The sequence below is a fragment of the Chelonia mydas genome, chromosome 13 (assembly GCF_015237465.2).
Source record: "Chelonia mydas isolate rCheMyd1 chromosome 13, rCheMyd1.pri.v2, whole genome shotgun sequence".
Classification (NCBI taxonomy): Eukaryota; Metazoa; Chordata; order Testudines; family Cheloniidae; genus Chelonia; species Chelonia mydas.
In genome coordinates, this window is record NC_051253.2 from 40,103,077 (window position 1) to 40,127,898 (window position 24,822).

Genomic DNA, 24,822 nt, shown 5'->3' on the forward strand with positions numbered 1-24,822 from the left:
CCTGGCACAGGGCCCCCCAATGGCAGGGGGCCCCAGGGCCTGGCAGCTGCGAGGGCAGAAGCTTGGTCCTGCCCAGTGGGAGTTAGTGGGGCCCCTCCTTGGGACCCAGCCAGGAAAAAGATCACTCTCTCTTATCTCCGCCCCGCCCACATTTCTCATTCTTGTTTTCTTCCTCCTCCTGTAAGTAATAGCAAGTAAATGAAAATGAAGTGAGATACTGTGACTGGTGTTGTCGTCAAACTTATTTTCCCACAGACCACTTGAAAATCGCTGGGGGTCTCGGCGGACACGTAATGATCTTTCCAAATATTGTGTGTACCGTTTGCTAAAGATTGTAAAGCGCTTCGGATAAGAGCCCTTTGTAAAAAAATGTAAGAAAAGATGGGGTGAGGGGTGTGGCCAGGAGTTAGGGTGCGGGAGGGGGCTCAGGGTGGGGGGTGCAGGGTCTGGGAGGGAGTTAGGGTGCGGGAGGGGGCTCTGGGTGGGGGTGCAGGGTCTGGGAGGGAGTTAGGATGCAGGAGCAGGCTGGGGGTTGGGGTGCGCTGTCTGGCCAGGAGTTAGGGTGAGGAAGGGGGCTCAGGGCTGGGGCAGGAGGTTGCGGTGTGGACCAGTTCCCTGGGGAGCTCCATTTGGTCCTGAGGGTGGGGGGTGGGAATGTGGGGGGGTTCAGGAGTTAGGGCTGGGTTTGTGGGGGTGCTCCCAGTCCCCTGCCCCTGGCGGCTCAAGGGGGGAGATGTGCAGGGGTAGTGTGGCGGCCCGGAGCGCCAGCAAACAGCTGTTCGGGGGCAGGGGCAGCGCTGGGGAGGGGTAGGGAAGAGGCGGGGGAGGGGGGAGCCTGATGCTGGTGGGGGTGGAGCCTGCAGAGGAGCCCCTGGAGCCGGCAGGAGCAGACGCAGATTGACAGTAAAACACGGGGGGTGGGGGGGCCCAGGGTCGGGCAGCTGCGGGGGAGAAGCTTGGTCCCCGCACTCCCCCTACACATACCCCCCCCAGCCCCTGCCGTGAGCCGCTCGGGGGAGGGGACTGGGAGCACCCCCATGACGCCAGCCCCCTGCCCTGATTCCTGGACCCCCCACATTCCCACCTGCACTCCTGGCACCAAATGGAGCTGCCCCAGGTAAGCGCTGTGCACCCCAACCTCCTGCCCCAGCCCTGAGCCCCCTCCCGTGCCCTAACTCCCTCTCAGACCCTGCAGCCCCCCAGCCACCTGCCCTCCCTGTCTCCTGCACCCCCCCAGCCCCCCAGCCTCCTGCCCTCCCTGACTCCTGCACCCCCCCCAGCCCCCCAGCCTCCTGCCCTCCCTGACTCCTGCACCTCCCACACTCCCCACAGTCTTCTGCCCCCCACACAGCCCTCCAGCCTCCAGCCCTCCCTTACTCCGGTAACCACCAATCCCTGCCCCACTCCCAGCCCCCTGCGCTCCCTGACTCCTGCAGACCCCCACATCCGCACCTGCACCCCTCGTACCAAATGGGAGCTGCCCCGGGGAAGTGATACAGACCCCTCCCTTACTCCGGTAACCACAGACCCCTGCCCCAGCCCTGAGCCCCTCCCTCCCCCTAACTCCTGGCCACACCCTGTACCCCAACCCCCAGCCTGCTCGTGCACCCTAACTCCCTCCCAGATCCTGTACCCCCCACCCTAAGCCCCCCCACACCCTAACTCCCTCCCAGACCCTGCACCCCCAACCCTGAGCCCCCTCGCACAGCCTAACTCCTGGCCACACCCCTCACCCCACCTTTTTTTACATTTTTTTACAAAGGGCTCTTATCCAAAGTGCTTTACAATCATTAGCGAACGGTACACGCAATATTTGGAAAGATCATTACGTGTCCGCCGAGACCCCCAGCGATTTTCAAGTGGTCTGTGGGAAAATAAGTTTGACGACAACAACAGTCAAGGTACCTCCCTTTATTTTCATTTACTTGCTATTACTTACAGGAGGAGGAGGAAGAAAACAAGAATGAGAAACGGGGGCGGGGGGGGGGAGAAGAGAGAATGATCTTTTTCTTGGCTGGGTCCCAAGGGGGGCCCCCAAAAATGACGCTGATCACAGGGCCCCACTCCCTCTACATCCGCCACTGCCCCGTCTCTTCCGAGGCAGCCTAGTGCGGGTGACCGTCACCTTCGCACTTGCGGGCATGGTCCTGGTTTGTGGTCTGGGTGCCTGGGTGGTACACCTGGCAGGTGTATGTCTTGCCCTTCAGCCACTCGTCCTGGGAGACACTGGCGTTGCTGCGGGTGCTGAAGGTGTCGCCATCGGCGTCCTTCTTGGCAGGGTCGGTGTGACCAGGAAGTAGCCCGGGCTGGCCGTCCACCAGCCATTCCACCCTCAAAGGCTCGGGGGAGAAGCCGGAGATGAAGCACACCAGCTGCACGGTGCCTGGCTTGGCGGTACAGGAGTAGAGAACGTGCACCTCGGGTTCAGAGTACGGGCCCTCTGGGAGAAGGGTGCAGGGATTAGTTTTTGTATAGACCCCTGCTGAGCCCCCCCGCCTTGCTCCCCGCAGCATGGCGCCCCCTACTGAGCCCCCTCCCCCCGCAGCACGGCGCCCCCTTTAGAGCCCTCTGCCCCTTTCCCTGCACAGCAAAACCCATCACTTCTCTCGGCGTGATGTCTCTCCCTCTCCGTCCATCCACCCACCACAGCGACTCCCTCGGCTCACAGCGCTGGCAGGCTCCCATACGCTCTCCCTGCAGCAGTCACCAGATCAGGGACCTGAGAGACCCCCAGCCCCTCCCCTTCCCCCCCCGGGCTGCGCCGCGCTGTCCCTACTTGGGATTTCCTTGGAGATGCTGGAGCTGGTGGGCTGGTGTTGTACGTTGCAGCTATAGGTGTTAGACTTCCAGCTGCTGGACGGGACGGTGACCTGGCTGCTGAGCGTGTAGAGGCCGCTGGAAGGTTGCAGCAGGGAGGGATAGGTCTTCACGCCAGAGGAGGCGACGCTTGGGCTCCACGTCACGGTGACCGGCTCGGGGAAGTATCCTTTGGCCAGGCAGCCGAAGGTGACCTGGGGGGTGGTGCCTTCGCCGATGCAGGAGGTCAGGGGGAAGACAGAGGGGGCCGTGCGGCTAGCTGCAAAGGGAGAGAGAGCGAGGCCATGAGACGCAGCCCCTACCCCGCTCCATGCAGCATGGGGGCCCTAGCGTGGCACTGGGCCCAGCACTCAATGCCGGGGGAGAGCGTCCCCTAACGGAGCCCCACTCTGCTCCATTCAGCACAGCAGACAGCTTGTGGTGAGACTGTTGCAAGGTCTTTGTAATGTCTGTGTGTATGTGGGTGCCTGAGAGAGGCTGCCCCCCATCTTCCCGGTTGTGTCACAGAGTGACCAGGATCAGGGCCACCAAATCATTTAGTGCTAAACAGACCCTGTCTGTGATCGGGGGCCCCATTACACTGGTGCTGCAGAGAGACACAATGACAGACAGTCCCTACCCCAAAGAACTTACAGGCCAAATAGGCAAGGTAAAGGAAGGGTCAGAGGGGAAACTGAGGCAGAGAGAGAAGAAGGGACCTGGTCACAGCAGGTCAGTGGCACAGCCAGGTACAGAAACCAGGAGTCCTGTGTCCCAACCTCTGCTCGATGGACTGGGTGATGCATTGTGCTGGTGCCACGGTTCAGCAGGGACATGGGTTGATTTCCCAGAGTGGAGGGTTGTTCCCAGTTACTTGCACCAGGTTTTTCCGGAGGAACCAAAGGGAATTAGGTGCCAAAGTGGCAAAGAAATTCTCCTTGGAGAAATCACAGCATCTGCAGCTAGAAAACAATCCAAATTTTTGACAAAGGAACTGAAATTGGGGGACACTTCTGGGCTGTCGGAAGAAGTGTGGTACCAGAAACGTTTGGGTCTTCTGGTCTCCAGCTGGAGACATGCAGATGTTAGACCAGCAATTTTAGCTTGGGTACGAATATTAAATGTTATATTCTCACTAGGCTCCTAGGTTCACTGCTAACATCATCAGTCCCTAGTGGCCAATTAGCAATTCTGTCGCTCAAACACACGTTATTAGAGTCCTGGGAACTCACTTGAGACACTGATAGGAAAGACTGGGACTGTCCAAATCAACCCGGGACATTTGGGCCCTTTGGGTTAGAGTTCGGGTTATCATTATACATAGGGGAGGAGGATTAAGGGTTAGTGGTTAGGGTTAGGTGCTGGGGTTAAGGGCTATAATTAAGTGTGATGGTTTAATGGTTCGGGTCAAATACCTTTCCACTCTGAAATTCGATATTTGATGTGTTGTGATTAGATTTCTAGCCAATTTTGAAGCCATTCAACCATCAGATTCCTACCGGTTCTGCTGCCATTTCCCAGAGGGAGTTAGTGAGACTCTGGGGTCCTATCCCAAGGGGCCAGTTTGCCACGATGACTCATAATTCTGATGCTGGGATGCTTGATACCCAACTGGAGACATGGAAACCCTAGTGCTCAGAGGGTGAAGGTGGGGAGGTTAGGGTTAGAGCTGGGGTTATGGTTAGGGGTATAATTGGTCGTTAGCACTTGTATCACAGTGTCTAGAAAACCCAGTCTAGGATCAGGTACCCATCGCGCCAGGAGCTTTACAGAGAAATAAAAATGAGGACTCTACCGATCCCAAGACCATTGCAGCCTAAGCAATCTAAACTCAGGGTTGGGGGGATAAGGTTGGGACGTTAGGGTTAGGGGTTGGGTTTGACGAGAGGATCAGAGTTGGGGGTCAGAGCTAGGGAGTAGGGGCTAGAGAGCCGGGGTTCAGGATGAGGATAGGACTATAGGGAAAGGGCGAGATTAGGGTGTTGGGGTTAAGGAGTTGGTGCATCTGTCGGGGGTTAGGACACTGGGGTTAGGAGCCTGGTTAGGGAGTTAGGACAGAGTTGGGGGGCTAAGCAGTGGGGTTTAAGGTTTGGTTTAGGGTGATAGTTCTGTGGTTAGGGTAAAAAAGCTTCCCTCCCCCAAACTCAGTAGTTGACTAGTTATCATGACTTCTAGCTCACGACTTTACTAGCCAGATTCCCACTCAAGCAGTTACCGGGGTCTGCATCTCCAGTGGGCTTTAGCTGGAGACGTCAGAGCTCGTCCCCCCTGAAAAGGAAGCCCAAAGCGTCTCCAAGGGAGTGCGCTGCAAAAACGGAGCCAGCTCAACTCAAAGGCCAAATTAGGAGCCTGAACTCTGAGCTGTTGCCCGAAGAGCGGCTGCCAGTTACGTCCAGCCCCAGGCAGCCAAGCTGACATCTAGCTGTGCTGGGAACTCCCCACGCTCGGCCCTCAGCATGGAGCATGAGCACAGAGCTGGTGGAGGGAGGCTGGGAAGGCTCAGAGAGACGTGTTCCTGCACTCGGCGAGTTGAGGGTTTTACCTCTGACAAGGGACATGGAAAGGGAAATTTATGCCTCAGTTTAGAAAGGTTTTGGTTGCAAATATTTGCGACTGGGCTAAAGAGAGGAGACAACAAAAGTCCCTTAGAAACAATTCAGCTGTTCCCGCAAACCTCTAGTTTCAGCCCCCCAACCCTGAGTGCCCCATGTCTGCTTATGGCCTTGAGTCCTGACCCCCAGCCACCTGCTAGCCCAGCCCTGGCCTCCCCCAGACCTGCCGGTGCCTCTCACTCCCAACCCACAGCCCCTGCTAGCCCCGCTCTGCCCCACTGCCCTGCCGGTGCTCCTCACTCTCAACCCACAGCCCCCTGATATCTCAGCACTGCCCCCCCAGCTCTGCTGGTGCCACCTCACTCCTGACCTGCAGTCCCCTGCTAGCCCAGCCCTGGGATCCACGTACAGCTCTGTGGGTGCCCCTCACTCCTGACCCACATCCCCTGCTAGCCCAGCACTAGGCTCCCCCACCCAGCTCTGCCAGTGACCCTCAATGCTGACCTGAAGCCCCCTGATATCTCAGCCCTGTCCCCCCCGGCCTTGCTGGTGCCCCTCACTCCCTGCCCACAGCACCGTGCGAGCCCAGCCCTGGCTCCCCCACAGCTCTGTGGGTGCCCCTCACTCCCGACCCGCAGGCCGTGCTAACACAGCCCTGGGCTCGCTCCCTACAGTTCTTTCAAAGCTGTTATCCCAGCTTATAGGTGGAGTGTGAGATAAGCACCTCTGTTCCCCTGTCTCTGCGGGGGGCGGGGGGCACAGCGCTGCCTATGTTACCCATCCCGACCTCCCCAGCATATCCAGGCTCTGCAGGGGAGCCATGTTCTGCACCCTGCCCTGGTTTTGGGTCCTCACAGGGGGCGTACCCCACTGCCCTTCATAGGTGAGAACAGAGCACAACAGTGCTGGATCCCTGACACGCTGTTTTGACCTACTAGACCCCGCCCCCCTCCCAGAGCTGGGGAGAGAACCCAGGTGTCTTGCTCCCCTCTCTAGCACACTCTCCACCCCATTTCTCTCTGATAGGGTTAAAACACCCTCTGGAGTCATGTGACAAGCCAACAGCAGCCACTTTCCTGTAATTCACTCACCATGTTGGGTCGTGGTCCGGCACTGTAGACCGGGGGGTTCTGTCCGGGAGTCCAGCTCTGCTCTCTGGCTGTCGCGTAGCTCTTCTGAGGTATCTTTGCCTGTCAGACATCCCCTCTCCTCCCCGCCAGATGGTAGTCAAGATAATTATAGATTGAGAACAATAGATGACGCCCACTGGGGAGCTTTCACTGTTACAGCTGGTGAGAAGGTGTGAAAATTGGACAGGCAGGGAAGCCGAGGGGGCTAAAACTGGGGTGAAAAAACAACCTCAGTGTGACTTTCACTTCTGTAATCTTTCCCTTTTCAGCCCATGTTGTTTGTTTGTTTTGTTTGTCGGTTTTCCCCAGAGATTTGGTCACGAAGGCCCCAAAGCTCAGAAAAGACTGAGGCCTCCTGGGGGCTCTTTTTGAGAACCTGCCGTGCGGGAGCGTGAAGAAGACGACTTTACGGCTGTCCTGGAACTGGGGATAGAACCCAGGAGTCCTGACTCTCAACCACCCAGGATGGATAGATTGATAGTGGGCGTGTTCGGGGATAGATAGATGTCCTGTACCTAGGTGCGCACAAACATCATGTCTCCTTCTAGCCATCTTTTAATTCTTTTAACGTCTCCTGGCAGTTTGTCTTTATTATTTGTCTTTATTGTCTCTTCTGGTTCTCGCTCCTGTGAAGGTGGTGAGAAGTAGTTGGGTGGTTCCTCGCACCATGACTGGTGGTGGAATGTCCACTGCAATTTGACCTGTTTAAACTCATCAATTCGTGGAGTTTCAGGGCAGAAGAAGGGATCACCATGATTGGCACTTCCCTCTGCGATCCCTGGCCCAAGCCCCCACCTTCTGGTCGAGCAGAGCAGTTAGAAAGACAGGCCAAAGCTGGCTTTAAGGACTCCGTGTCATGGAGAGTCCACCAGAATCCAGAAATAAGGACTGCAACCCCCAAAATACTGTAAAATTGGGAAAGCCAGCTGGGAGTGAATATTTCATCCTCAGTGAATTTTCCCTGGACCTGTCAGTGTCCCGGAGAGGCAGATTGAAGAACCCAGAATCCGAGGTGTATGGTTTGAAAGATGTGTTTGCACAGAAGGGCAGGGACCGGAGGAGAACGCGCGCGTGTTGAGTTATCTCATCCATCCATGACTCCTGGAGGGCTCTTCCCTAGCTTTAACAAACGGTCTTGTCATCAAACAGAGGAAGGGACTTAGGGAGCTGGCTTCGGTTCCCAGATCTCCCACAGACTCCCCCTGTCACCTTGGGGAAGCCATGTCATCTCTCCAGGCCTCAGTTTCCCCGTCTGTTCAAGAACAGTACTGATGCTCGCTTCACACTGGAGAGCTGAGGAGGGCTGGACTCACATTGTGAGGCGCATGGGGAATATTTCTGCCTTCTAAAGGACCAGAGTCTCCTTTCAGCATCACTTGCAAAAAACCAGAGCGAGTCCTTTGGAGATGCTCCAGGTTTACACTGGAGCAGCCGAGGTCAGAATCCCATTTCTCGTGTTTTTCGTCCATCGCTCGGACACCACTTCACAATGGAAAGTTAAAGGGCGAGAGAAGGTCTGCGACAGGCCCACGGTCCCATAGCAGCTGGGAATAGAACCTAGGAGTCCTGACTCCTTTCCCAGTGAATTGGCCACTGGGCCAAGCAGCCATCAGGCCACAGAGGGAGGTGGATGGACGGATGTAGGTAGATCAGTGGCCTGGTTTTCAGAGTTTCCCCCTTTTGATGGTTTCTCTCATATTCTCTTTCTTTTTCCAGCGACCCCCACAACCCCCTCCGTCTTCCCCCTGGTTCCCTGCTGCAGCAAGACCGGCAATGTGCCCCCGGACACCAGCTTGGCCTGCCTCGTAACTGGCTATTTGCCATCACCAGTGGACTCAAGTGGAATTCTGGCCAAGTGACCAAGGGGGTCAAAACTTTCCCAGAGGTGACGATGAGCAATGGGCTCCACACCCAGAGCAGCCTGCTGATCCCCTCCGACAGTTCCCGGCAGGGCGACCCCTACCAGTGCGACGTGACGCATCAAGGCACAGCAAAGACAGTGTCCGGGAAGTTCCCTCAGGAATGTAAGACATGCGGCGGGGGGAGGAGGGGGCAGCCAGGCTGAGATTTTCAAAGCGCCGAGAGGGTCTGGGAGCCAGTTAATCTTAATCCACATCCCGTAGGTGCCTTTGGAAAAATCTCACCCTGAAAGAGTGGGGAAAGTTTGGCCCCATGTTGAAACACACTGAGCCCTGGTGCTTTGTCATTGCAGAACTCCCGCCCAGCGCCCGTCTCCGTGGGCCCTGGAATGAGGCAAACCTCAGGGTGAAACACACCCCTGGGCAGAGACCTATGTTCCACTAAAGGGGAGATTTTTCAGCCCTGCCTAAAGGATTTAGGCACCCGTTTCCCATGGGAACGTGGCATGTAAATCCCTGAGGCACCTTGGGAAATCTTAGACACGCAGCTGGTCTGAAATGGCACCTAAGCCTCATGCTGCCCTTCTGTACAGGGGAAATCTTCGGCTCACTGCCTTACTCCCTCACCCTCACCCAAACCCAGACCCAGACCCAGACTCCTCCCACCGGGGGGGTAGAACAAAGCCCATTCGCTGCTTCAGTCCAAAGGCCAGGTTTGTTCACACACAAGGACTCAAAGCAAAACCAGTGCAACTCAGAGCACAGGCTCCCAGCCACCTGGGGCCCCCCCAACGTTCAGCCGGCTGGATGGGGAGCGCACCCCCCCTGTCCCACTAGGTCCCCTTTCCCGCATGGTTCCTAGCCCTCCTGCCTGGTCCGCATCTAGAGATTTCCCCCTCAGGTGCTTTCCTCAGCACTGAGCCAGAAGCTTTCCCTTATATAGACTGCAGCAAGCAGTCCCATGAAACTCCAATTCCCAGCAACCACTGGCCCTAACGGGGCTACACCCCCTTACAAGCTAGCACTCGCTTACACCTCTTTGTCATGGAGCTGTATGTGTTTCTTGCACTCCGGCTGTTCTCGGGAATCTTTTGAAATGGATACAACCCCAGAGCAGCAAACCTAGGCCTTCTGGGGTCAGAACTTGAATGGGTGTAAATCGACTGATCTCCACGGACGGCAGTGGCCCTGTGCCGACTTACATCAGCTGAGGATTTGACCCTTTTTCCGTAGTCAGACACAGTCAGTCCTCTCCCAGGTTTTCTTCTGATGCCATGTCATGCTCTACAGCGCCACAGTCCCCCTTAAACAGGGGACATTAATTGAGGAAAAGAAGTTCAAAGAACACAGCTCAAGTTCCAGCTTTGTCCCTGCTGTTTACCAGGGAGAATACACTCCAGCGGCATGTGCAGAAAGAATGCACGGAGGCATTCAGTATTTGCCTAAATGATTTAAGGGCCCTGTTCCCATTTGTTTTAATCCCTTACATGTCTGTGAAGTTAATCCCTAGAGGCTGAATAAAGTATGCAGTGTAAACACAGCACAACAAGGTGGGGTTTTTGCCAGTGGTGGGAGGACTGTAGAGTTAGCACTCTCTCTCGGGAAGGGGAGTGGGGATCTACAGAGAGTGACACTGGATTGTGTTTTCCTTTGTCATAAATATAAAGGGAAGGGTAAACCCCTTTAAAATCCCTCCTGGCCAGAGGAAAAATCCTCTCACCTGTAAAGGGTTAAGAAGCTAAAGGTAACCTCTCTGGCACCTGACCAAAATGACCAATGAGGAGACAAGATACTTTCGAAAGCTGGGAGGAGGAAGAGAAACAAAGGGTCTGTGTCTGTCTGCATGCTGCTTTTGCTGGGGATAGAACAGGAATGGAGTCTTAGAACTTTTAGTAAGTAATCTAGCTAGGTATGTGTTAGATTATGATTTCTTGAAATGGCTGAGAAAAGAACTGTGCTGAATAGAATGACTATTCCTGGCTGTGTGTCTTTTTTGTAACTTAAGGTTTTGCCTAGAGGGATTCTCTATGTTTTGAATCTAATTACCCTGTAAGGTATCTACCATCCTGATTTTACAGAGGTGATTCCTTTACTTCTATTAAACGTCTCCTTGTAAGAAAACTGAATGTTTTTTCATTGTTCTAAGATCCAAGGGTTTGGGTCTGTGGTCACCTATGCAAATTGGTGAGGATTTTTACCAAACCTTCCCCAGGAAGTGGGGTGCAAGGGTTGGGAGGATTTTGGGAGGAAAGACGTGTCCAAACTACGTTTCCCAGTACACCCAGTTAAAGTTTGGTGGTGGCAGTGGAAATCCAGGGTCAAAGGATAAAATTAATTTGTACCTTGGGGAAGTTTTAACCTAAGCTGGTGAAAGTAAGCTTAGGAGGTTTTCATGCAGGTCCCCACATCTGTACCCTAGAGTTCAGAGTGGGGAAGGAACCTTGACATCCCCTCTCTCTGCTCTCAGCATATGGTTTGACAGTGTCACCCCAGGTTTACCTCCTGGTCCCCACCTGCTAGGACAGCGCCACAGAGAGCCAGCTGGAGCTGGTTTGCCTCCTCCTGAGCTTCAGACCTGGGAAAGCCGACATGAAATGGCTGGTGAATGGAAAGGAGAGGAGCCCCCCCACCCCGGCCTTTTCCTCTGCAATGGGCACAGACGGCTCCTACATGGGGCAGAGCTGCATGACCATCACCAGGCAGAGCTGGGAGACAGGGGACGTCTTCACCTGTCAAGTGACCCACCCAGCAGTGGGAACAGAGCTCTCCATGCACAACGCCAGCAAGTGCTTGGGTGAGGGGCTACGCCTGTGCATGGTGGGGAGGTGGGGTGGAGAGTTACTCAGAAATCAGCCCTGCCTAAGGGTAGGTGGGACTGCACCTAGACCCCAGTGTGATGGGAGACATAGGAGTACCATAGAGAAATTGATACTGTAGGTGGATGGGAAGAGAAAGAGATATAATGGGGAGAATGGATGAATGGAATGGGTAGTACCAGTGTTCTGATGGAGGTGGATGGATAGATTAGATTAGATTTTGATAGTCTTTTTCTGCCTTTCCACATTATTTATGCTGGTCATTGACATCTCTTTGCATTTCTCAGCCTGCCTCAGAAGTTCACTTGACCCAACCATCTACTTAACCAAACCCTCCTATGAAGACGTCATCAAAAATTCTGGTCATGTTACCTGTTTAGTTTTGGGTTATGACTTAGCAGCCAGCAGAATCGCATGGAAAGTGGATGGGCAAGCCAGCTCTGCGGCGAAGACAGAACCCCCCCCAAAAACAACAATGGGACCACCAGCCTGGTCAGTTCTCACCCTGTGTCACTGGCCCAGTGGGGACAAGGCACCATATTTACTTGCAAAGTGACCACACTCTGTTCTGGAGAACTAACCCAGGACATAAGCATGAGCAATACAGGTGAGTAGCCTTGGCATTTCAAAGGGAAAGGCAAACTCCAGTCATTGTTAATTGGGATTAGAGGGTGAAACTCACCCCGCACAAGTCCTAGGCAGCCTCCAAGTCCCAGTTAACCCCCCGACAAGAAGGACTTTAGCGGAGCCCAGGCCCTCAGCACAGGGGTGTATTGCAGGTATAATTATTATTTCTCCTATGAATCTTTCATTCTCTATCTCTCATTAATTTCCACTTGCACAGTTTCCCCAGTATTCCCTGCTTTAACATTAATTTCCAGATTCTCCAAGAATTTCACTCCCTCTGCTCCCTGGGATCCAGCGATGTGGCCTGTTAGGGACTTAGTGTCCTATTTGTGACTCTGGTCTGATGTGCATATGTACTTCTTACCTCTGGAAATCAGGCTGGCACTTGTCGCAGGCATCTGGTCTTTCAGGGATATTTCTGATGAGAATCTCTAAGTCTCCAGTGGAGTTAGTTGCCCAAATCCCAGTAAAATACCCAAGGTGTCCAAGTCCCTTAGCCAGCCTCTGAAAAATCTCAATTGTGTTGAATTTTGCTGTGAGCGTTTGAAGGAGGGAAGAGGCTCCATCTGAGTGAGCAAATGGGTTGGTGACCCAATGTCATGATGATGCATGGTGGAAACTTGGGGTGAAGAGGAGATCAGGTTTGAGACACAGGACTAGCTCAAAGCCCCCTCCCATCTGCGTTGGCTGGAAGGACCCAGAGTTGAGCAACCACGACAGGTCTGTCCCTGGCCATGTTTTCCGCAATGGGGCTTTCTCCCAACAAAGCGGGAGCCCTTCAGATTTGCTCCTGGCACCGAGAGACCCAAATAAGCATAATTGGACCCAGGAATCCCAATCTCTAGGGTGGTTGGAAAATCTCAGCCATTTTCCCTGCTGCTCCATAAGATGAGGGTCCTGCCCCTTCTACCAGGGAACCCAGTGCCCTATTTCCACCTGCAGTGACCCTCAGCCCCTTTCCCAAACAGCCCCTGGGCTTTGCGCCCCTGAGAGAGAGGCACTCAGTTACCCACCTCATGCCTGTTGAAATATTTGCTCAGCCCAGCCCTCAACGCTGCCTCCTGCCCCCCACCAGGTGTCAGCAACTGTAATCGACACCCTCTGGAGGTCTCTCTCCTTCCCCCTTCCCTGGAGGACCTCTACATAGGGCAGAACGCCACCATCAGTTGTTTGGTGAGTGGCATGGAAACCCCCGGCAGCCTGGAGGTCTCCTGGAGCCGGGGTAGTGGGGGCCCGTTGGCCGTGGTCTCCAGGGAGCCAGTGCTGCAGGAAGATGGCACCTACAGTGCAACCAGCATCCTGCGGGTGTGCATGGAGGAGTGGCAGTCAGGGGAGGAGGTCACCTGCACCGTGAAGCACCATGAGTCCTGAGTTCTAGCCCCTTTTCAGGGAAGGTATTTGGATCTGGTGGGTTAGTGTGGCCCGAACTCCTGGATTGTATCCATGGGTCTGGGTGGGGAGTAAACTTAGGGGGTTTTTCATTCAGTTCTGGAGTCAACACAGAGTGACAGTCAGAAAAGGTAACAATGGTAGGAACCATTAGGAAAGGGACAGATATTAAAACAGTAAATCTCATAATGCCACTGTATAAATCCATGGTATGCCCACAGCTTGCATACTGCTTGCAATTCTGGTTGTCCCATCTCAAGAAAGATGTATTAGATGGAGAAGGTACAGAGAAATGGGACAACATTGATCATGGGGATGGAATAGCTTCCGACTGAGGAGAGATTAGACAGGCTGGGACTTTTCATCTTAGAAAAGAAATGACTAAGGGGGATATGATAGAGGTCTATAAAATCATGGCGGGTGTGAAGAAAGTAAATCAGGAAGTGTTATTTTCCCCTTCACATAATACAAGAACCTGGGGTCACCCAATGAAATTAAATGGCAGCTGGTTTAAAACAAACTCAAGGAAGAACTTCTTCACACAACAGAGTCAACGTGTGGAAGTAGTTGTCAGGGGATGTTGTGATGGCCCAAAATATAAGTGGGTTCAAAAAGGAAATTAGATAAGTTCCTGGAGGATAAGTCTGTTAAAGGGCACCCATGAGCACAGAGCGGTGTGGCCTAGTGCCCATGGTCAGTATATCAGCCCTGAAGTGCAGGACTTTGTTTTCTTGGGGCTAGAGTCAATCTAGCAGCCCTTGAGTGTAGGGGAGTGTGGCCTAGCGGCCAGAGTGAATAGAGAGGACCTCAAATGCAGGGCAGTGTGGTAATGGCCACACCCAGGGGCTGTCACCGGAGGGGATGAGGCAAGGGCGGTGGGACACGGGCTCACCTGAGCGCTCATCTAGGCCAGTCCCCTGCACTCATGGCAGGACTAAGTATTATTTAGACCACCCATGACAGGTGTTTGTCTCAGCTGCTCTTAAAAATCTCCAATGATGGAGATTCCACAACCGCCCTAGTCAATTTATGCCAGTGCTTAACCACCCTGACAGGAAGTTTTTTCTAGTGTCCAACCTACACCTCTTGCTGCAATTTAAGCCTATTGCTAATTGTCCTACCCTATGAGGTTAAGGAGAGCAATTTTTCTCCCTCCTCCTTGTAAGAACCTTTTATGTTCTTGAAAGCTGTTATCATGTCCCCTCTCAACCTTCTCTTTTCCAGCCTAAACAATCCCAATTTTTAATCCTCCCTGAAAGCTCATGTTTTCTAGACTTCTAATAATTTTTGTTGCTCTTCTCTGACTTTCTCCAATTTGTCCACATCTTTCCTGAAATGTGGCGCCCAGAACCGGACACAATACTCCAGTTGAGGCCTAATCAGCACGGAGTAGAGCGGAAGATTGTTCCTTCCCAAGTGGAGTCCTTTGCTTTTGTCCTTATTGAATTTCATCCTTTTTACTTCAGACCATTTCTCTACTTTGTCCAGATCATTTTGAATTTTAATCCTAACCTCCAAAGCACTTGCAACCCCTCCCAGCTTGGTATCGTCCACAAACTTTATACGTGTGTTCTCTATGCCATTATCTAAATCATTGATGAAGATATTGAACAGAACTGGTCCCAGAACTGATCCCTGCGGGACCCCACTCATTATTCCCTTCCATCATGACTGTGAACCACTGATAACTACTCTCTGGGAACGGTTTTCCAACCAGTTATACGCCCTCCTCATAGTAGTTCCATCTATTCTGCATTTACCTAGTTTGTTTATGAGAAGGTCACACAAGACTGTATCAAAAGCCTTCCTAAAGTCAAGATATACCATGTCTATCGCTTCCGCCCTATCCACAAGGCTTGTTCCCCTGTCGAAAAAAGCTATCTGGTTGGTTTGACACGATTTGTTCTTGACAAATCCACGCTGTTACTTATCACCTTATTTTCTTCTACATGTTTGCAAATTGATTGCTTAATTATTTGCTCCATTATCTTTCCGGGTACAGAAGTTAAGCTGATTGGTCTGTAATTCCCCAGGTTGTCCTTATTTCCATTTTTATAGATGGGCACTAGATTTGCCCTTTTCCAGTCTTCTGCAATCTCCTCCAACTTCCATGACTTTTGAAAGATAATCGCTAATGGCTCAGATATCTCCTCAGTCAGTTCCTCAAGTATTCTGGGATGTGTTTCATCAGGCCCTGGTGACTTGAAGACATCTAACATGACTAAGTAATTTTTAACTTGTTCTTTCCCTATTTTAGCCTCTGATCCTACCTCATTTTCACTGGCATTCACTACATTAGACGTCCAATCACCACCAACCTTGTTGGTGAAAACGGAAACACAGACGTCATTAAGCACCTCTGCCATTTCCGCATTGTCTGTTATTGCTTTCCTCCCCTCATTGCAACTTGCTGACCTTAGACGGGTGGGAGATACCACTCCCTCCACCTCCCTGGGTCACTTCCTACCGGGCTTCCTGAAGCTGCAGTCCATATCACGTTGGGGTCTGCAAGCTCCTCGGAGCAGGTAATTCCCTGGGACTGCGACTGCAGCTGGTCAGCTGAAGGCAACAGGTCCCTGGTCTGTGTCTCGAGATGTCCACCTTCCACAGGCAAGGGCTGTAATGGCTCCTGGGTTGGAGCCTCGACCAAGTGTCCTTCCTCCTTGGTGGTCAGTGCAGAGTGAGCTGGCTGCTCTTCTTCCTACCAGCACAGCATTTGGAGCTTGCTTAGCATGGTGTGAGGTGAAGGACTTCCTCCACCCCTAGGGTGTGATTAACCGTTTCCTGGCTAATGCGGGTATGCACACCCTGCCTTCGGCACAAAATCTGGAAGGGCAGCTTTGGAATGAACTGGCATTGGCTGGGAAGACGCCGCTGTTGGATGGGTGTGCATGGCCCTTTGAGCTATGCATTGGCAGGTCTCAGCCCAGCTCTGTTGCTGGCCTGGGGAGGGGAAATGGGAAATGACGGCCTAGGGAGGAGTACTGCCGAAAGGGATCTGGGGGTCCTAGGGGATCATAAGCTAAATATGAGTCAACAATGTAATACTATCGAGGGGAAAAAAACGAATGGGATGTATTAGCAGGAGTGTTGTAAGGAAGATACGAGAAGCAATTCTTCTGCTCTACTCCGTACCGATACGGCCTCCGCTGGAGTCTTGTGTCCAGTTCTGGGGACCATATTTCAGGAAAGATGTGGAAAATTTGGAGAAAGGCCTTAGGAGAGCAACAAAAATCATTCAAGGGCTAGAAAACATGAGCTGTGAGGGAAAGATTGAAAGAACTGGAGAAGAGAAGACTGGGGTGGCCTGGGCGGGGGAATGAGATTATAACATTTTTCAAATCTATAAAAGGTTGTTCTAAAAAGGAGGGTGAAAAATTGTTCTCGTTAACCTCGGAGGCCAGGACAAGAAGCAATGGGCGATAACTGCAGCAAGGGCGGTTAAGGTTGGACATCGGAAAAACCTTCCTAACTGTCAGGCTGGGTAAATACTGGAACAAATTGCCCAGGGAGGTTGTGGATCCTCCATTGTTGGAGGTTTTTAGGAGCAGGTTAGAGAAATACCTGTCCTAGGGATGGACTAGTTATGACTTAGTCCTGCCTCAGGGCAGGAGAGGGGACTAGGTGAGCTGTCGAGGTCTCTCCCTGTCCCACAGCTCTATGATGTTACGGTTGTCAGAGGCTAACACCAAAGTCAGGAGTTAGAGCCCAGGTTTAGGAACAGGTTACCTGGAGAGACTAAACCCTGGGTGCAGGACAGCAGCCGGGCTGGACCCAGACGGGAAGAAGGCAGGAGCTGGGCTGGACCCAGATGGGAACAAGGCAGGAACAGGGCTGGAACAAGCAGTCGCAGCTGCTATCGCAGCCCTGGGGAAATTCTTTGGGCAGCTGCTTAACTTGTGCTGGGCTCATGAACCGGGCTGCTGACTCTGCCAAGCAATCAGGGCGGAGCCAATCAGGCAGCCGGCTCCAGGCCAGGTGCACACGTCAGGTTGCCTGGGACTGGCTCTGCTGCCAGCCCTGATTCCTGACAGTGACCAACGATCAATGAGAGAGAATCAGGAACGATTACTTATTAATAATCCACCACCCGTCATCACTAATTAACGAGCTGCCATCCAGGTTAATGCGGCAGTGATCAATACATGAGAGTCAACAGTCTATTATCAATTCCAATCGTTTATCACTGAGAAATCAATAATCACGGATTGGCTGTCCCTGGTCAGTACCTAGTGATCTGTACTTAATGCTGAATAGCCATTAATCTGCAATGAATTATCAATAATCAACACTCACAGATCAGTAATTAATGTTAAAGAATTGAGGATCAAGCATCAATAAGCTGCTAATAATTATCTATTGATAAGAATCTCTTGTCAATAATCAGGCATTAATGATCAATGACCAAAACTGAATGATCCCTAATTAAGACGCAAGAGGAAATGTTCCAAGAGCAAGGCTCCATGAGCGTCAATCAATGAGCACTCAGCCGTGATCGCTAAGGATCAGTCGTCGGGCCCAGAAGCACAAAGGGCCAGAGGTGCCCGTGAAGCCGGTTCTGTGCCGGGCCGCGGTGCAATGGGCCTGGTACGAGAAGCAGGGAGAATCGGCGGAGGCAGCTGCGGCTCCCCAGGGACTTGGTGTGCGGCACCCGCTGGGCAGTGGCCGTTCCCTGAGGCGGTTTGACAAGGCTGGTGTCTCTGTCTGGAAGATGAGCTCCAGCTCAAGCCAGACATCCTGGCAGGACGCAGGCGTGGCTGGGCGAGGCTAGATGGTCCCAAGGGTCCCTTCTGGCCTTGCTCTCCCAGCCGAGGATGCTGCTCGTGAGCGGCACCGGCTGAACCCCTCTGCTCTCTGTGTCCCACAGGTGCGGTGAGTGCCCGGCTCCAGGCTCCTAGGAGGGGACAGCACTGCTTCGTCCTCTTCATTCCCTCCCTCCATCTTCAGCCCTGCCGGGCTCCGGCCCCCTCTCCGGACACCGGGAGGGACCATGTTCCACGGCAGCGCGGAGGGCGCGACAACAGCCGCTGAAGGGTCTGAGCTCCGCAGAACCCAGAGCAGGGAGGGCAGAGTCCTTCCCCGGACGTCCCCGTGGGGCAGCCCACGCTGGAGCTTGAGCTCAGCCCCGTGCCCCTCAGTCCTCCACCCCCATCCCACAGCAGGGACTGGATTTCCTTGTGTGTCTGTGTGTGCAGGGCTGTAGTGTCCTGAGGCCTGGTCAACGTGGACTCTGGCGAGGGAGAAGAGTCTCATTTGCTCCATCGTTTAACTTGCAACTTACATGGGAATTGTGTGTTTGATCGAAAATAAAAGGAGTTAAGAATTGGTAGCTGCATTTCAGGGTGGTGTGGGGGGATTTAACCAAGGAGAACGGTACCCACTGTATGTCCCAGCCCCCTGGTGTCTATCTACGCATCCGTCCATTCTCAGACATACACTCCTTCCATCCATCCATCCATCAGTGGTATTCCCTGCCCCAGAGATCTCCCCTTAGTGCCCCTCGGTCCCAGCTCTCTGGGTTCATAGCTAGGCCCCCATCTCCCATTGGGGCCAGTGCAGCGGGCATCCGACATTTTATTCTCCATGCCCAGAGGCGCCCCCTACAGACACGACATGACCCTCTGGCGGCTGTCAGGGGTCCCTGAAAGTCGGGGATGGAGGTTATGAATGAGATGGAGCCTGATTTGTTTATTTATTTATTTATTGTCACTCAGTGCACACAACAAAAGTCACACCCACACACCACCCATAAAAATCCCAATGAAGAGCTAAATATGCAACATACAGCACGACAGACACAACTCTGGCTATGGTCCTGCCCCAGGGCGGGGGGTGGCTGGCGCAGGGGGTGGGGAAGGGGATATGGGGCCTTTCTGCTCTAGGGGGCGCTGGCTCTGATCCAGTCCCAGAGCAGGGGGCTGTTGGGCTCGGGAGGGTGGGAACTGGGACTCGGGTTGTTTCCTCGCTAGGGGCGCTGGTTCCCTGCATGAAGCGAGTTGTCTGGTCTCAGCCCAGCTCCCAGCAGGGCAGCGTCCCCAGTGGCTGAGGGCGGATTAGGCCATGTGGGGTGAGCTCCTCGCTCCCCCCAGGGGGTCTCCCAGGGGCACAGCGCTAGCGGGGGGCAGCTGTGGGACTCAGGGTGGTGTCACCAATAGAGCCGGGAGTCCCGGCCCCTTGTCTCCGGGTGGACGGGGGCAGCGGCCCCTACACCACGCGCTGGACAACGTTCTTGTACTCGGGGCCACTCGCCTGCCTCAGCTGCACCATGGCGGAGAACAGCCACTTCACCTGCAGGGGGGCAGAGAGAGCAAGGGTGAGAGGGGTCAGGGCTGGGGGAGCTGCTCGGTCTGTCTGTCTGTGTCATCCCTTCCTGCTTTTATGTCTGTGTCTCATTCACTCAGTCTCTGTCTTATTCACCTATTCTTCTTTCTCTTTCCTTCTTCTGTTCTTTATTTCCTTTCCATGCTGCCCTCTGTGACGTTATTGACGTGAACTGTGACCGCATGGATCATTGTTGCAACCACTGTTATATATTTGCAGAAATGTTGTACGAAGGTTGTTGTATGAGGTGTCTATAGCAAGGTTATGATTTGCTGGTTGTGATGATCCTGTGTGTGTGTGTGTGTGTGTATCATTTTTGTAGTTGAAGTTATGGATATTGGCGATGGACTTGTATCTCAATGTGTTTTGATTCTAAGTAGCCTCAGTCATGCATTTGCTCAGCTTCTTGGGAAAGGACTATTCTCCGTAAGTGGCCAATCAAGAAACACTTAACTGACAATGAATTTGGGAGATGCCAATCCACGTCTGAGCTTTCCTGGGAACGTTCAAACTAACATGTAAACAACGGCAACATCGTTACACTCTCTACTGTGCTAAACTTATTCATTCTTTCGTTCCTATATTCGTTCTCTCTCTCTCTCTCTTACCTTTAACAGGGTCATGGTGGCACTGTAGCACACGCTCAAGAGGAAGAGGGTGATGAAGACCGAGATGGTGGACCAGAGGCTGTCTATCTCCTTGTCTCCATCCTCACTGCAAAACTCACCTGACACGATCACCTCTGCTGGGGGGAGAGAAAGAGACATCAACTCCAACTCAGCCACTGTGACAGAGAGAGCTCGGACTGTGAGTCCAACACCAACCCGCCTCTCCCCTTCTCTCTCCATCCTTCCATCCCTCCACTCATCTATCTCTGGATATATCCACCCATCAGTGACCACAAAGCATCCATCATTCCATCCCTAGACACACCCCTCCTTCCATTCATCCATCTCTAGATGTATCCATCCATCTGCCCATCCCCATTCACTCCTCCATCCATCCATGACCATAAACCGCCCATCGATCCATTAGTCCATCCTTAGATACCTCCATCCATCCAACCATTCCTAGATACACCCCTCCAGCCATCCACCTTTAGGTACATCTATCCATCCATGACCAAAACTCATCATCCCTAGACACACCCCTCTACCCATCCATCCATCCATGATAGTAACCCCCACATCCACCCAGCAGTCCACCCCTAAGAGGAACCCCTCCATCCATCCACCCACCCAGCCTGCTGTGATGTAATGAAGGATGCAGAGCCTCCCAGGTCTCATCTCACTCGTCCCATGTGGCCGTGGCCCTACACCCTGGCACTGAAGCTTGTTGAATTTCTCTGTGCCTCAGTTTCTCTGCCTGTGAAAGGAGGCTCAGGATCCCTCTGAGGTGGGCGAGGTGCCGGGATGCTGCCATGGTGCAGGAGCTCCCGAAAGACCAGGATGGATGGATTTCACACGTGTGCCTCTATGACCCTGATCCCAATGTAACTATACACCCAGAAGCCACATCAGATGGAACGCAGCCACCTCTGGGCCTGTTTATACAGGGCTCTCTTGCCAACCTGGAGTTGCCTCGTCTGTGGGGATTTTGAACACTGTCGTTTTTAAGAACAGAGCCACAAGAATTTTAAGGATGGGATCTAACGTTTCTCTCTGATACATAATAGATGCTGCTCCCTGAAGCACGGTGCCCCCTATAGAGCCCCCTGCCCTAGAGATGTCTGGAGAACAGGTGCGTGGATCTGTGTGGGTGCATGTTTGTCTCTCTCTGTGTTGTGTGTGTGTAGAAACAGCCCAGGTGGGAGGGTCCCTGGGTCTTGCCATGTGACAGGTGTGTCCATCTGCACTGGACTGAGCTCTCTCTCAGCCAGCCCGCACACTCTCTTTCTCTGTGTGCCCCTGCACGGCCCCCAGGATAACAGCCCTACCACTGCCGCTGCAGGCTACCCACTCTTTAATGCCAGGTGCGAGCTCTGTGCTCGGCACTGGTGGGTTTGAGCCCTGCGCTCGCCCCTCCAGCCTTGGGGCTGATACACACATGGGGGGAAGGTGTGTGAGTGAGGGGCTGGGTAGGAGACGGGGCTCATGTGGGGGGCCATAGGGGTATCTGCATCATCTGTCCCACCCCACTGCCTGGGCCCCCTATGTCACCAGAGCTAGCGAGACTTTAAGTGAGTCCCTGCTTAATGTCCTCTCCAGATAACAGCCCTACTACTGCTGCTACTTTGTGGGGACTGAGTCCCAGGAGCTGATCCCTGCTGTGAGGTGTTTGCCTTATGTTGTCCTATCTCCCCGTCCCCAGCTGCCACTGAGGGTAAGGGGTGGAGGGAAACCCCTTAGCCTCCTAGCCAGCAGAGGAGGTGGGTGTGGGGGTCATGGTATTTTAATTACCTTCCCACCACTGACTCTGTCTGGAAAATCCCCATGGGGCATCTGCTCCTCTCTGAAGTGGACAGGGGTGTAGGGTAAATTCTGATCCTGATACGGTGCCCCTCTGGGTATGCATGGGTTATAGCCTAGAGGGGATCTTGCCTCGGTGAGATGCCAGGGATGGCTTGGCCATCCACCGAGACACCTACTCACCCAGCCATCCCATGCTCCATCCATCCTTATCTCTAACCATTTTCTATATCTTCCGCCCATCCATATAGATCTATACCCATCCATTCTCCTACCTCCACATCCAACCATCTCCATCATCATCCCTACCCATCTATCCATTCATCCTCACCCATGTCTTCCATCCATCCACGCAACCCCATCCACTTCTCTATCATCCCTTTATATATTATCCATCTCCAACCATCTATCACCATATGTCTCTATTAACACACTCAGTCGTCCATCCATCCATTGCCACATTCACGCATCCATTCATCCTCGTCTATCTGTCACTCACCATCTGTACCAGCCCATCCATCCATGTGTCCATCACCATCGATCCACATCAGTACTGATCCATTACCATATGCACCCACCTACCCATTCATTTATCCATCCATCCATCCCCACCTATCCCCATCTCTAGCCTTCCATCTATCGCAGTCCATCTATGGCCATCCATTTATCCATCCCTTCATCCTTCAGAAGGGGTACCCCTCCTACCTTCACCATAGATTTATCCATCAATCCCCATCCACTTATCCATTGGCACCCCACCCATGAACCATCCACCCATCATTCCCGCAGTGCAGCGCAGTCTAGTGGGATTGGGTGAGACTCTGAGAACACCTGGGTTCTGTTTCTAGCTCAGTAACGGACGTGACCTTGGGCAGGTCCCTTCCCCTCTTGGTGTCTCTGTCTCTTCTCCCTCCTTCTCTATTTAGGTGTGAGCCTTTTTACACAGGGACTGTCTCCCACTGTGTCTGTGCCATACCCAGCCCAACAGGGCCCTCTCTGAGTTGGGGGTGGAAGTGCTATTTTAATCCAAATAATAATCTCTCTCTCTCCTTCTCTCTGTGATATCTGTTGGTCTATTAGTCCTCTGAAGTATGTATGTATCCATCTAACCATCTCTCTGAACACCGGGCCTTCCAACTGACCTGGGCTTGGACATGTCTGTTCCTCTGCAGTATGTATGTGTGTAATTGTCCATCTACCCGCCTCTCCATCACTGCTTCTGTGTTGTTTTTGTATCCATGTATCTACCCATCCTTCCTTCCCTATAGCACCATTCCATCCTTCGTTCCATGGCCTTTACCCATGGATCTACCCATCCATCCATGGTGTATATGTATCCACCCATTCAGGATCTGGGAATTGGCATCCCCAGACTTGTAGCATCTCGGCTTCTCCCAGCCTGCAACCTGGGACCTCGTCCACCTTGGGCAACCTGCAGATTTCACCCAGTGACACCACAACAAGGAGACCTGGGAGAGAGCTCAGACTAGTTCCGTTTATTCACTTGTTGTCATTGCGGGCACAGAGATTATTTACAGGAAGTTGTACTGGACAATACTAGCAGTGGGGCTGGGAGGAGACGTCTTCATTTACCGGAGACTTTGCTGACGCTGCGTTGGGTGAACTTCATCTGCAGGGCTTCGTGGATGACCATGCAGGTGTAGGTGTCCCCGCTGTTCCAGCTGACCTTGCTGACTTTCAGCTTGCTGTAGAGGAAGAAGTTCGAGTTGCCGGCTCCGTCCTTGATGGGCTGGGTGGTGATGTATTCCATGCTCTCATCGGGTTTGTGGTTCTTCATCCACTGCACCGAGATGTCATCGGGGAAGAAGCCCCGCACGAGGCAGGTGAGGCTGACCGAGTCTTCGTTGCTGCTCAGCTCATTGTTTTGGGGGCGCAGGAGGTAGATGCCTGGGCCAGAGCGCCTGCCTTCGGTGCGTGGGGACAGAGGACACAGGGGAGCTATGCACATCACTCAGCTGGGCCACGCGGGGAGAAGGAATGTGTGTGTGTGTGGGTGTGGGTGTGGGGGTAGGAACATCCCCTCTCTCCTCCAGGATGGAGGGACTGGGAGCTGGTAGTCCTGGAGAGCAGGATGGGGGATAAGATGGTCTCCATCTCACGTGGGGATGCAAAGGGACCCAAGGCCGGGATCCCAGGTTGTTGGGGGTTGGGGCTTCCCCTTAAGAATCATCCCTCCCTGCTTGGGGTGGGGATAGGGGAGTCTCTCCCCTTGGGGACCCTGCTCTCCTCCTACCTGGCTTCTTGGAGATGGATTTGATGAGGGGCGAGGGCAGCTCTGAGTGCTCCACTTTGCAGGTGAAGGTCTCTCCGGCATCCCAGTCGCGGGTGAGGATGGGCATGGAGCTGGAGGCGGTGAAGGTGCCGTTGAACTGCTCACCGAGGTCCAGGCGATCAGGGCTAATGGGCTCTGGCTTCTCCCGGGACCAGACCACCCGGAGGCTGGAGTTGCTAGGCAGGTTGACCACCAGGCAGGTGAGCATGGGGCTCTGGGCCACATACAGGGCGGCGGGAGACGGGGGCACCGGGAAGACCTGGATGTTGCTGGGAGATGTTGTTTCTTCTGGGGATGGGAGAGCCCAGGTCAGCCACTAGCCCTGGGTTCCCCTGCCCAAGCCCATCCCAGTCTCCTCTCCCCCCTCGATCCCAGCCCGGCATCCACCTCCCCAGAGGCAGATTTCCAGTAAAACACAGGGTGCCCTGGCACAGGGCCCCCCAATGACAGGGGTCCCCAGGGCCAGGCAGTTGCGAGGGCAGAAGCTTGGTCCTGCCCAGTGGGAGATTTAGAGTTAATGGGGCCCTGAGCTCAGTTTCATTTTTGGGGCCCCTCCTTGGGACCCAGCCAAGAAAAAGATCATTCTCTCTTATCCCCCCTGCCCCCATTTCTCATTCTTGTATTCTTCATC

The 24,822-nt window shown here is 53.4% G+C and overlaps 1 protein-coding gene, 1 long non-coding RNA gene and 2 gene segments (V, D, J or C); 1 reads left to right on the top strand and 3 right to left on the bottom strand.

Moving 5' to 3' along the window:
* LOC102932895 overlaps positions 1–24,822 on the bottom strand; it is a 489,191-nt gene that overhangs the window by 35,358 nt on the left and 429,011 nt on the right.
* Positions 1–24,822, bottom strand: part of LOC102940154 (immunoglobulin epsilon heavy chain-like) — a 1,331,510-nt gene that overhangs the window by 1,183 nt on the left and 1,305,505 nt on the right. Inside the window, 2 exon segments of the mRNA XM_043527004.1 lie at positions 2,126–2,440; positions 2,777–3,076. Coding sequence (XP_043382939.1) covers positions 2,126–2,440; positions 2,777–3,076 — 615 coding nt within the window.
* LOC122462703 lies at positions 17,580–18,496 on the top strand. The gene is made up of 2 exons (XR_006285404.1): positions 17,580–17,756; positions 18,037–18,496. It is a non-coding gene; the product is annotated as an uncharacterized LOC122462703 (long non-coding RNA).
* Positions 18,850–24,822, bottom strand: part of LOC119563587 — a 797,667-nt gene continuing 791,694 nt past the window's right edge. The window contains 4 exon segments of the C gene segment in view: positions 18,850–19,457; positions 20,099–20,235; positions 23,492–23,824; positions 24,153–24,479. Of these exon segments, the coding sequence occupies positions 19,374–19,457; positions 20,099–20,235; positions 23,492–23,824; positions 24,153–24,479 (881 nt within the window).